Source organism: Grammomys surdaster, unplaced genomic scaffold (assembly GCF_004785775.1).
Source record: "Grammomys surdaster isolate TR1022 unplaced genomic scaffold, NIH_TR_1.0 202, whole genome shotgun sequence".
In the NCBI taxonomy this organism is placed as follows: Eukaryota; Metazoa; Chordata; class Mammalia; order Rodentia; family Muridae; genus Grammomys; species Grammomys surdaster.
In genome coordinates this window covers 960,746-973,678 of record NW_021604647.1, presented here as the reverse complement: position 1 = coordinate 973,678, position 12,933 = coordinate 960,746, and the positions used below count along the sequence as shown (strand labels likewise).

At 50.5% G+C, this 12,933-nt stretch overlaps 1 protein-coding gene across 2 annotated transcripts in view; it reads right to left on the bottom strand.

Annotated features, from left to right (window-relative positions):
- Positions 1-8,290: 8,290 nt before the first annotated feature.
- Positions 8,291-12,933, bottom strand: part of Txnrd2 (thioredoxin reductase 2) — a 54,316-nt gene continuing 49,673 nt past the window's right edge. For both annotated transcript variants that reach the window (XM_028770557.1, XM_028770558.1), the window contains exons 16-18: positions 12,225-12,322; positions 9,769-9,975; positions 8,291-8,527 (exon numbers count right to left, since the gene is read on the bottom strand). In XM_028770557.1, the coding sequence (XP_028626390.1) occupies positions 9,852-9,975; positions 12,225-12,322 (222 nt within the window). In that variant the 3' untranslated portion in view covers positions 8,291-8,527; positions 9,769-9,851. The remainder of the gene's footprint in view (positions 8,528-9,768; positions 9,976-12,224; positions 12,323-12,933) is intronic.

The following is a 12,933-nucleotide window of genomic DNA, read 5'->3' as shown; positions in this document are numbered from 1 at the left end:
TGTTCTATTGCTGTGAAGAGACACCATGACCAAGGCAACTCTTATGGAGGAAAACATTTAATTGGGGCTGGCTTACAATTTTAGAGGCTTAGTCCATGATCATCATGGCAGGAAGCACGGCAGCACACAGGCAGACATGGTGCTGGAGAAGGAGCTAAGAGTTCAATATCTAGATCCACAGGCAGCAGGAAGAGAGAGACACTGGTTCTGGCTGTGTTTCCGAAACTTCAAAGTTCACCTCCAGTGACACACTTCCTCCTACAAGGCCACACCTACTCCCACAAGGCCACACCTACTCCCACAAGGCCACACCTACTCCCACAAGGCCACACCTACTCCCACAAGGCCACACCTACTCCCACAAGGCCACATCTTCTAATCTTTCTCAAGTTGTACCACTCCCTGATGACTAGGCATTCAAATACTTGAATATATTCTCATTCAAACCACCACCATTACCCAAACTGATCCCAAACTTCTGGCTTCAAGAAATCTTTCCATTTCAACTTCCTGAGTATCTAGGACTGTAGGCACATTCTGCCAAACCTGACTTGAACAGATATTTAAAGTCAGACGTTTCCTCTAACAGCTGTTAAGAAATACCAACAGGCTGATTCCAAGTCTCATATCATTTCCCTTTGATTTGGGGCTGAAGAATTTCATGCTTCTTCTCCTTCTTCTTCTCCTCCTTCTCCTTCTCCTTCTTCTTCTTCTTTTTTTAAGTTTTAGTTTTTTAGATCTGTGAAGTGGATGGGGCGGAATGAGTAGTTTTAGTTTACAAGATCTCATGTAGCCCATGTTATTTTCAAGTTTGCTGCAGAGCCGAGGATGGCCTAGAACTCTTGATCCTCATGCTTTTACCAAAAAATACTGGGATTATAGGCATGAATCTTTATATCTGGCTATAACAGCTGCTTTAAATTTTAATTCCAGGGGCTGGAGAGATGGCTCAGTGATTAAGGACCTGAATTCAATTCCTAGCAATTACATGGTGGTTTTCTTTCTTTTTTTTTTTTCTTCTAAATATATATAAATGGAAGGCCTCTTTGGGTAAGAAAAAACACTCTTTCAGATAACAGGATGGACATTCCGTAGAAGCCCTGAGCAAGTGCCTCACCCTGTCAAATATTTGGGAAAACATCCAGGAGGGGAGACCCTGCACTGAATGCTACCCAATTGGAGAAGGAAAAGCTAACCAAGGCAGAGGGCTAAAGCACATCTCTAGGCTATGACAACCACAGAAAACATGGCAGAAAGACCAGACAGAAACTGGCTATGGTGGCTTAGTACTCCAGGCTGAGGCAGGCAGATCTCTGTAAATTTGAGACTTGAACATAGGAAATCCCAGACTGGCCAGGCTACAGTGAGACTGTTTCAAAAGCAAAAATGAAAAGCTAGATCAAGTCAGCTGTGTGCTGAGGAGAATGTCCACGGCAGAGGACTACTTCGATCCATTTGGCCCCCTGTGGCATCAGGCATCTCGTCCTCATAGCAGTCTTTGGTGAAGTGGATGGGGCGGAATGAACCTGTCTGGGCTGGTGGTGGTAAGATTCACTCTCATCGTGTCGGATCTCCTAGTGGAGTTCCCCGCCCTGGCATGCCTGGGTGCTGCAAAGCTGACAGGTACAGCACCTGAGAGAATGAAACATGGGATTGGAGACTTGGCCTTGCACAGAACAGGCTGATGGGAACAACAAACTCCATTTATACAGTTTCCCCTCCCTGAGACTTTGAAAACTAAATATTCCCCAAGCTATGGAAACCCAGCCACTGGCTGAGCACTAGAACTTTATTATTGTAATGAGTCGGCCTGATTCCAGCCACCACAGGCAGAACAATGAGCCATTGAAGTTTTCTGTAGGTCTTGCTTCCTTCCCATCCTCCCTCTCCCTCAGGTACTGAGGCCTGAGAGGGAGGGCAGTAGAGCTGCCATGCCTAAGTCCAGGCTTTGCTATCAACTCACAGGGACTCCTGGAGAGTCTGAGAAGTGCTCTCCTGAACATCAAGCAGGGGCCCCATAAAAACTACAAGCAGAGAAGAATTTGCAAAAAGGCTTTACACTGACACTTCATTGTGCAGCTTGACTCTTCTGGGTTAGTTGCTAATTGTATCTGTTTCCACAGAAGTTATGGGAAGATGCTGGAGACAAAGGGTGTTCTCATCATGCCTAGCCAGTATGCCTTCCTAACATAAGTAGAACAAAGGGGACAGCAGGGTACCTCTTGCCTTGTGCCCAGTGCTCATTCTCAGGACCATGAGCAGTACAGGGCCCTGGAGTCAGTGGCTGTAACTGGGGCAGGGAGCTGTGCCCATCTGGCCCCCAATCCCCAGTTGCTGTGTACAAAGTCACACTATATCTTGTTTATGGTCCTGTTTTATTCCCAAGCATTTGGTGTTATTTGATCATCAGTTTTAAGCCTGAAATATCCAATTTTATTGGGAGAGAAAAAAATTGATTTTATAGAACTACAAGGCCCAATTGCTGTCCCATGAAATTCTAGAGGGGCTTGGGCTGGATCTGCCTTGCCCATCCCTTTTGCCTTTGCCCCTGGCTTTGAGTTTCCTCCCTGAGATGAGGCCTTACCCTGCCCAGTGAGGCAGCTGAGAGTCTAGTGTCAAGAGATTCCTTGGGTCTATCTGGATTGGATTTCCAGCCCATGAGTGTCCAGGACCCTGCTCTGTCCCTGGTGAAGTCCAGACTCAACACAGAAGGCCTATGAAGGGAGTCTTCTTACTGCCTACTGGGAAGGCCTCGTGTGCTCCTCAGATAGCATGGGGACAACTCCTGGGACCCCAGCTTGGGTTTCAGGATTAGGGTAACCTGAGTATCATAAACTGCAGCAGGGCAGAGATTAGGTGGGCTCAGGTCTAAGATGCTTTGTCAGGCCTGTGGGAGACGGGAAGGTCTCCTCACTGTGCTTCCAGTCACAGGTGCTTGGCTGTGGACCAGAAACACAAGAGCTCTTGGAGGACTTAGGGGGCTGGGGACAGCAAGGGGAAGTAGCAGAAGCCACCTCCAGCAGCAGGGATGCTCAGGGTGTGTCTGCAGGAAAGTGAGGACCAGCAGCAGGTAGGCCCATGTCTGAGCAGCCATGGCCTTGGCTGGCTCACCATTAAATGGGTCTTCTGTTCCTCCTCTTCCCAGGAAAGCTCTTGTGGGGCAGTGAGCTATGAGACAGTCGGGCACCTGGTTGGATGAGCTTTGAACCCCGGAGAACCCCCTGGGACAGAAGGCGTTCAGCTCTGCTCCTGGGCCCCTGGCTCTCTCAGCTTCAACCCTCCACAGCCCCTCCCACAGAGAGGTCTAGGGACATCAGTCACATAGGAGTAGCACCCCCACATGCAGATGAGGCATCCCCAAGCTCTCAGACCAAGCCAATAGGGGTTACCTGCTGCCCACTCCAAACTGTATATATTTAGCCTAACTCAGAAGTAAAGTGCGTGCCTGCGAGAATCATCCCGTTGTCTGAGAGCCTTCAAAGAGCTGTAACACTTCCTCTCTCCACCGAGGAGGAGGAGGTGGCAGAGGCAGCAGTGAACTCTCCCTGTCCGCACTCCATCCCTCTAGGACCACTCTCGGGCAGAGGCAGTAGCTGTCCACACCCGGTCCTCAGCCAAGCCAGAGATTCTGGTGGGACCCCCATCTGGAGCTGGTCCCGCAAGCTCCCTGTCCAGAGTGGACAGCATCAGTCTTGGTTGGACCTTTGGTAGATCTGGGCCATACCAGGTGGCCAATGGCAGGCATGAATGTGATATGACACTGCATGAAGAGGTAGGACCCCTCTCAGCTCCTGGGTGTGCAGGGAAGTGTGGCTGCAGTTCCTTACTAAGGACCTGTGTGTGGTACCGATGGAAACTCAGTCACTGTCTTCAGCCATTGTCAGAACTTCACCCTGTTATAATAGGTTCTGGAAACAGGAGCCATGACCCCAGCAGTGTGCTCTGGGCTTTGGGGGTGGGTTACAAATAAGGCATGTAAGACCCGATGCCCCCTGGCTCTAGCCTTCTATCCATCAGTCTGTGATCTGGTGCTATCTCCCAGTTCTCTAGAGGCCTCTTGGCATCCTGTGTTGAAGAATCTTCTGCTTGGTTATTTCACATCCTGAATATTTTGGGTCATGGTTGTGCAAGCCCTCACCAGTCTCTCCGGGTAACTCCTTTCTCTACCTTGTCTGGAAGGGTTGCTGAGCAATGGGGCCATGTCGGTGGCAGGATACAGGTGTCTCCACAACTCTGGAGTCTCCCATCTCATCTGGAAGAAACCACCAGGGAGACCTTCACCTGTCTGTGAGGGACACGCAAGAACTGAGCCTGGCAGTGCCCTCCTGCTGCCTTCTGCTGCCCGTGAGAGCAAGGTACATGTGTGTGGCTCCATCTATTTGTTTGTGCCTTTGCCTAGTTCAAGAAGTACATAAGGAACAGTTCAAAGTAGTACAGCCTGAGCCTGGATCAAAAATCAAAGCCCTGTGCATTCTGCTGGCTCTAGGCTTCCAGTGGAACCAGCACTTTCTGGAGAGAGGAAGAGGAGAGAGAATGAGGCCAGCTTAACGGGTGTACAGGCTTGTACTCAGCCCGGGTTCCTCAGGGAGACATCTTGTACTGAGGGCTCACTAAGGCAGATTTGGGGGCTGTGGTGGCTTGAATAAAAATGGCTCCCAGAGGCTCATATATTTAAATGTTTAGTCATCAGGGAGTGGCACTACTTGGGAGGGATTAGGAAGTATGGCTGTCTTGGAGAAGTTGTGTCACTGGAGGTGGACTTTGAAGTTTCTAAGCCAGGTCCAGTGCCTCTCTGTTCCTGCTGCCTGTGGACCCAGATATAGAACTCTCAGCTACTTCCCCAGCACCTTGTCTGCCTGTGTGCTGCCGTTCTCCTGCTAAGATGGGAATGGACTAAACCTCTAAAACTGTAAGTAAGCCGCAATCAAATGCCTTCTTTTTTATGAACTGCTGTGGTCATGGTGTCTCTTCACAGCACTAGAACACTGGGCAAGACAGGGGCTGCTGCTTGAGTTCCCCAGATGACCAGGAAAGAGTCTGGAAACCCTTGTTCTAGCCCCTTCCCCAGTTAGTGTTGGGCTGAGGCTCCTACACTCAGGAAGCCCACAGCCTGCAAGTTTGGGGCCAGGAGAGTACACTTTCCTCCTGGGCTGGAGTTAGCCCCCAGGAGTCAGGCCTGTCTGAAGTCATTTGGATGGAGAATCAATTCACAGACGCTTCCAAAGGGAGTCAGGCCTGTGTGGTCCATTCCTAAGCATCCAGTGCCTACCTGCTGGCCTCAAGCTACAGGAATGCCCATGTCTGGGTGTGACTTTGCTCAGTCCCCAATTGAAGACTAGGGAGGTAGGAGGGCAGATAGGTAGAGGTCAGGCAGGCATTGTAAGGAGGTGCCCTTGCCTGGAGTATGTGACCCAAGGTCATTGGGTGCAAGGGAAGTAGCATCCAGAAGGACAGGTAAGGCAGAGGGAAGGGGTAGGAGGGACAGATAGGCCAGTGCAGACACAATCATGTGTTTCATGTGGTAGAGCCTCTGATCAGGGGATCAGAAACCTTGAGCCATAATAGTGACAAGGCCTTGTTTGTTTGTTTGTTTGTTTGTGACAAGGTTTCTCTGTGTAGCCCTGGCTGTCCTAGAACTCACTATGTAGTCCAGGCTGGCCTCGAACCCAGAGATCTGACTCTGTTTCCCAAGTGCTGGGATTAAAGACATGCACCACCACCACCCAGGGTGACAATGGCCTTTAAATCCTGGATCTCTTGAAGGACACAGCCTCCCTGACAGATGTGCTGGACAGCAGTTCTCAGAAGTCCCAGCTGGCCCGTAGCTCCAAGAAGCATGAAGTACATGAGTGCTGGGGGTAGGGAAGGTAGGCTTGCCTGGCTCTGCATCACACTGGGGCTCAGGCCCCAGACACTGGTGGCACCGCCTGGGTTCTGCTTGGGCACTACTGGTGGGGTGGCTACTTGTGAAATTGACTCCTATGTCAAGGTAGCAAAGAACAAAAACGTAGATCTCAGAGACAAGCTTATATCTGAGGCCTCAGACAGATACTGCTGTTTCTTACAGGCAAGTCTACTTACTGACAAGGGTGTCCAGTCAGGACATGGAGATAACTGTCACTCCCAGTAAGACGGGTATGTCCTCTGCTGCCAGCTGAGCAGAGGTAGAACCCCAGAGGGCTTTGTGATACTCAGAATGGGAGTAGGGTGCAATCTCAGTAACTGTTGCTCTAAGAACCCACAGCTCCTTTCCTATCCTCTGCTGAATGCTCCCAGAGCATTGCTGGGCTCTGCCCTCCACTACTGTACCCTCAGTCTGCCCCTCAAAACCACTGTCACCCTTCTCTGTATGCCTGCTGCACAGGGATCTCAGGACAGCATGCATGAAGTGGGGATGGTGCAGGAAAGGGCAAAGTGATAGAGGCGGACATTCCCAAGACAGCCAAGGCAGTGAAGCGGGGAGGGAGTGCCTACCCGCTCCTCTTCTTCCCAAAGCCTTGCGCAATCCAGAGCCACAAGCAGAGGTGTGTAAAACATTGCCGGGGGTAATTGCAGGTTACACAGAACAATCTGAGGAATTAAAAACATATTTTCATTGCATCATAAAAACATGCAAAGGCAGAGAGGCTGTGGTCCAGGGCAGCACCTGGCCCTGGATTGGGGAGCACCTAGCCCTGGGGCTTTCTAGCCTCTGTTGCATTTTCTGGTCCAGAGATGGGACTGGCCATGCAGCTCTGTAGGGTGGATACTCAGGACATATGCCAGTGCTGATGCAGCTCATCCATGAGTCCTGTTTCTGGTGCTGGCTCTGCCTTCAGCACAGGGCACAACAGCCCTCAGTGCGTGGTCCAGGGTAGTTACTAGTCTGTGCACATTTGCCCTGATGGGGTCTTCTAGGTTTTGTTCTGGCTCCATAGATAACTGAATGAAGGCTCTGGGCCTAGATCTCACTTAAACATTGGGCTGCCTTTGTGGCCTCCTGAACCTCCCCCCTTGGGCCCCATAGCCAGGCCAATGTCTGCAGCTGTACTGGCTAACTCACTCCTCTGGTGAGACCAGTACTTAGAGCCCTCATTCAGTTGTCTGTGGAGCCAGAACAGGACTAGGAGGACCCCAGTGGGGCAGTGTGCACAGATCAGTTTAACTCTCCTGAAGAGGTTTTGGGGACATGAATATATGGATGTCACTGGCTGGTTGTGTAGGCAAGAAGCTATAGGCCAGTGTGTGCAAAGGACGAGTCACAGGTTGCCTCTATTTGATCATCACCAAGTACCAAGGCCACTTTCAGGTGCTTGCAGGGACTTCCCCCCAGGCAGTGGTATCCATGGAATGTACCTGCCCAGACTCCAGAAGGTCTCCATTCCACTGGCCTGAAGCAGCCAGTGTTACTTGACCTCTTCTGCCTCTGAGGCAGATAAAACCTCAAGCTAGAGGAACACCCTTCCCCTACACCCCAACCACGCCCCAGGATCCTGGCAGGCTGGGGCGTGCCACCAGTGGTGCGTTAAATAGGACATGGCTGATCTGCCTCTGCACTTGGCGTCTTAATTGGGCGTCTGAGAGTGAGCACCCTGCACATTTCCACTTCCAGCCAGGCTCCAGTAGGCCCGTTAAGGTGCAAACTCTGTTGGCCGACAAGCAGGGTCCCATCCAAGGCTCCTGGGCCAGGCTAAGTGATGTTTTCTTAAGGAAGACATGAGATTAGCCTCTGCTAAAGCCTCAGCATCCTGCCCCCCCCCCCCCCCCCCCCGTCAGGGCGGTCTCTTCCTACAGCGACTGACAGGCTCTCCCTCATCCATCAAGCTTCAGTGTGGAGGGTTAGCCAAAACCAGTCCACACACTGACTTGGAGGGCCACAGTGGAAATCTAAGGAGGTGAATGATGTTCTTTCAGAGAGAAAACCTCAAACAACCCTGCCAAACCCTATCCTCCTGTTCCTAACCCTTGATGACTGCTAGAGGTAGACCACCCTTGCTCCAAGATGTACACAATGACCTTATAGAAAAGGACCAGACCTCGGCAGAAGGTCCAGTAGGGATCCCTAGAAGATGTCTTCAGACCTGAGCCAGTAGTTGAAGGGAGGATGAGGGTGGTGGGAAATGCTGGGTCCTACCAGGAACCAGAAGGGTCAGATCAGGGTAAGGGTCAGGTCAGGGCTGTTCCTCCCAGTGGCTGCTGGGGGCTCTAAGGCACTGCTGCTCTATATATTATAGTTCTGGTGGTAGCAGATCCAGAGTAGAAGCTACTGTCATGTGACACTGAGCAATCTCGGGGACAGCACACATAGACATGCTTTAGTAAAACACCTTCTTTATTAGTACTCCAGAAATGCCAGGGGTTCAAACCTGGGCAGCCCACATGGAGTTTCTGCCCAGGCCATCATCATCTGACTCTGGGAGTGTTTGAAGGCTGGTCAGAGGATATAGGGGTGTAGCCATCCCTGCAGGACACACACAATCTATGCAGATACTTGGTGTTCCATCCACATCTTCTCAGAATCTCTGAGAGGCAGCAAGGCCTTCCAGTCCTGCCAATAATAGGTGGAGGTCAGTAGGGCCAACACTCACACTGGCCTAGCCATGTTTACCCCAAACCACACAAGATCCTTGAGAGACTGAAAATAAGCCCTGAAGAGAGTCCTCCCCACCCCACCCTACCCCACCCAGACTGGGCAAAGAGAACACTACAGTTGCTACAAAGATATTTTGATAAAAACATAAACTGAGCTCTTAACAAACAAAACTCTGAAAGGAATAATATTCTAGGAAGAGCTTCCCTAGGGCCCTTGCTGTCAGACGCAGCCCTGGCTTGGAGAAGTTGTGGTGGAGCAGGTGCACAGATGCCCAGACAGGCCCCTGGCAGAGAACTACCACTCAGACCCTCAAACCACAGAGGGCATCTTGAGGGGAAGGACTTTCTATAGCCTCCTCAGTTCCATGAAGGAGAGTGGTTACCAAAGGGCCCAGACCAAGAAGAGGTGACAGCCAAGAGAGACAACCAGGATGGGCTGTAGCTTGCAGATCAAGGACTGGGGATTCTGGAAGATGCTGTCAGACAAAGGTGTCACTGTAGGGGCAGAAGGCCCTTGCCAATTTCTTCTTCCTTAAAAAACTACAATGGCTGGGCAGTGGTGGTGCATGCCTTTAATCCCAGCACTTGGGAGGCAGAGGCAGGCAGATTTCTGAGTTTGAGGCCAGCCTGGTCTACAGGGTGAGTTCCAGGACAGCCAGGGCTACACAGAGAAACCCTGTCTTGAAAAAAAAAAAAAGAAAGAAAGAAAGAAAGAAAGAAAGAAAGAAAGAAAGAAAGAAAGAAAACTACAATGGCTGGTGATGTGCTGTGACTTCTGGCTGTCCACTTGGCCAGCCTGGCTGTACAAGCTATAGCAGAGCCATATGTGTGGTGGCCAGTCAACCATGCACAAGACAGCATCTCCACCTTCTGGGCAAGAAGGAAATGAGCCGACACTTAGGCTCAGTGCAGGGACTAATGGCACACAGGGAGCAGCACCTGACACTGCCAGCAGATACTGTGAGAGCCCAGCCTCATGATACTGCTGGATGTGAGGAACAGCAATGACCAGGCAGGCAGGGATCTGACGGTGTCCTTCAGGGACCCTCGATGGTCCCCTTTCAGCCCTGTTTCAGGGCTACCATGGCCAGACCAAGGGGAGAAACTTAACCTTTTCGAGATAGCCTCACCTGGTATCAGGCCCAACATGGTGGCTCTATGACAATAGCTACATATTCTCTTCTCAAGCCTGCTCACCTGGATCCAGGTGTCTGAGGAGCCTTGTATTGGGCACATGGCATATTGTGTGTCCTTAGTTCAGCAGGGATGGTGACTTAACCTCAACAACCAGTCACAGTAGGCTCCAGGCCAGAGCGCTTGGAGATGTGCAGCTTGACCACCTCCTCCGAGCAGGTGGGATGGATTCCTACTGTCTGTACCACTTGTGCGTATGAAGCCCCACACCTGCACACATCAAGTCAAGAACGGAATGGTACTTGATCAGCGGGAGGAGGTCTGTCCATGGCATTCTGACTTCAGGGACCCTCGATGGTCCCTGAAGGTCTTAGAAGGCATGTGATTCCCTTACTGAGTCAGCACTAAGAATATCTATCTATGCCTATGCTGGACTGCCCACTGCCTCCCAGCAAACACCCAAATGCCTATTCACAAATGCTAAGCTACTACCTACCTCAGGCTCTCCTAGCCAACCTTTCCTTGGGCTGTCCTGGCTGCCTGCTCTTCCAGTCCTAATTGCCCCTTCCTGCTCCATCGCTGTCAAGCTATGGCAGGAATCGCCCAGCCCAGTCACTTTTGACTGTAGCCTACACCCACCCAGCCAGCTCTTCTGCTCACAAATCTACACCCAATATAGAAATATAGTACCCAAGCACAAAGCCAGGAAGTTGGTTTTTCTGTAGATGACATTCTGTCTACTCAGAGTATGTGCATAAAGGAAGGCAATCTAGCTCAGACTAGCTACTGGTCCTATGAGAACAGCCTCCACTGTCAACCCATCACTTGGCCTCCACCCAGGTGCCCCAGTCCAGCTGCCAAAGATCTGTAGATTAATGACTGCTGTGGGCATTCCAGGTGGCTACATGTACAACTGCATTAATGTACATTCTCAGTGAGGACAATCTACATCTTTGGAAGGCACAGCACTTATGGACACCCTGCAGGGCACAGGTGGTATAGAGTTGAAACCAATAGCTTTCCTAATGTGCAAGCCCTGCGCACTGCAGGGTTTGGGAGGTAAACGCCCCACTTAAACAACAGGTGCATGCTCTTCAAAGGCAGTCAGGAGTTCCTAGTGGAGAAGCCCACTACAAGGCCTCCCGACCATGTCTGAAATATCAGCATGGCACTCCACCAGCATGCTTAAACCATCAATGTCTCCACCTGCAGGCAGTGGAGAACCACCGTGCTAATCAGCCTCAGGGGTTGCTCTGCCACAACCAAAACCGTTCTCTGGTATTTTAATAACATGGCCAAACGAATAAGGCTGACTCAAGGTCTTGGTGTACGGGGAAAGAGCTGCCCAGTGTGACTGTGTGTCTGAGTCCCTGGCTAAGGCTGAATGAGTGAGTTTTTGTTTGGTTTGTGTGTATTTATGTGGCATGTACATGTATATGTATCTATGGCTCTGTGGATAAAACCCTGGAGGAAACAGAAGTGAGAAGGCATAGGGAAAGGCAGACAGGAGAAGGATGTGTGGACATCCGGGTTCCCAGTGGGCTAGGAGCATGTGTGACCAAGAGCTGGGCTTTGGGGATAAGAGGTCTAGGGACAGGGGAGAGAGGATTTCAACAGAGAAATGGGGCCAATGTGTTGAAGGATCGTGTGGGTGAGACAGGATTTGGGCCAGATCCCTAGATGGGACCACACCTACCATAGGACAGCAAACCTCAGGCCTATCTGACCTACAAATGTGTTAGGGCAATGGCTGGTGATACAGTTCTCCCAGGCATGGGCCCATGTCTTTGGAATATATATCTGTAGTCCTTAGGAGATCTGCAGCAGAGCTATCCCATGGGACTTTATTCCAGAGTAATCACTATAGGACCCACGAGCCAGGTGTGGCTTCTCCTGAACACTGTGCTGGAGCCTATGTGGATGGTGTCTACCATGGATGCAAGGTGGGGACGATGGTAAGCAGGGCATCCACAAGACCAGCTGGGCCAGGGGGAGTTCTGGGATTAATGGGACAGGGTTGTCCCACAGTACATTTCCATTCATCATACTGCATGCAGAGTCACTGCCCAGACAGTTCAGTTGCTGGAAGAATTCCTGAAAGTCTTTTTATAATATTGATTTCTTTAACATGCAAAGAGCTCTTATAACCCAATAATAGTAGCACAAACACAAGAAAGAAATCTATAGAATACACATAGACAATTCACAGGACATAAAAACAGAAATGAACAGTGGAAGGCTGGAGGAGGGAGGGCTCAACCTCCCTCATGTTGGCCATGCCCAGGGCTGCAGCCATTTCTGCTTAGGACCTTTGGCTAGAGAAGTCCCTTTCCTGCTGTGCTTGCCATGACTGAGGCAGGCTGAAGGATGCCTGCTGCAGACATGTACAAACTCCCCTCCCCCAGAAATGTGGAGCCAGCGGCTTCCACTATTGTCAAAACAACTAACACAAACTGTACTATCAAAATATAGAGGGAAGCAGCTACAGTTCAAAATGGCCAGGATTCTACAGGACTTACTTGATCCCAAGAGCAAATCCTTGGGTGACTTCTCCAGCGTTGGGGCCAAGGAAGTGCAGGCCCAGCACCAGCTGTGGGGGCTCCCTCATGCATATCATCTGAAAGCCACAGTGTTTTTGACTATCACTTAGCCACAGGGGACCCACCCAACCATAGGGATCTGCTATGTCTCATCTCTGCAGCTCTCAGAGGTTTCCATTTGCAGTAGTGAGTATTTATGGTCAATTTGACAAGACCTATCAGACACCTAGAAGATAAAATCTATGAGGAAGTACCTACATTGGCTTGATCGTGGTGGACAGACCCATTATAATTGGACAGCACCATTTCCTAGGCTACTCACTGTAACTGTAGGCAGCCCCATTTTATAGGCTACCCATTGCAACTGTGAGCAGCACCATTCCCTAGGTTACCCAATGTAACTGAGAGCAGCACTATTCCCTAGGCTACCCATTATAACTGTGGGCTGAACCACCCCATAGGTTACCCATTGTAACTGTGGGTAGCACCATTCCATAGGCTGGGATCCAGACTGCATAAAAAAGAGAATGTGAGCTAAGCACCAGCATTCAGCTCTTTGCTTCTTAACTGCAGATGCAAAGTGACCTGCTGTTTCGGCTCCTGCCACCATGCCTTCCCTTAAACTGTGAGACACAGTAAACCCTTCCTTCCTTCCTTCCTTCCTTCCTTCCTTCCTTCCTTCCTTCCT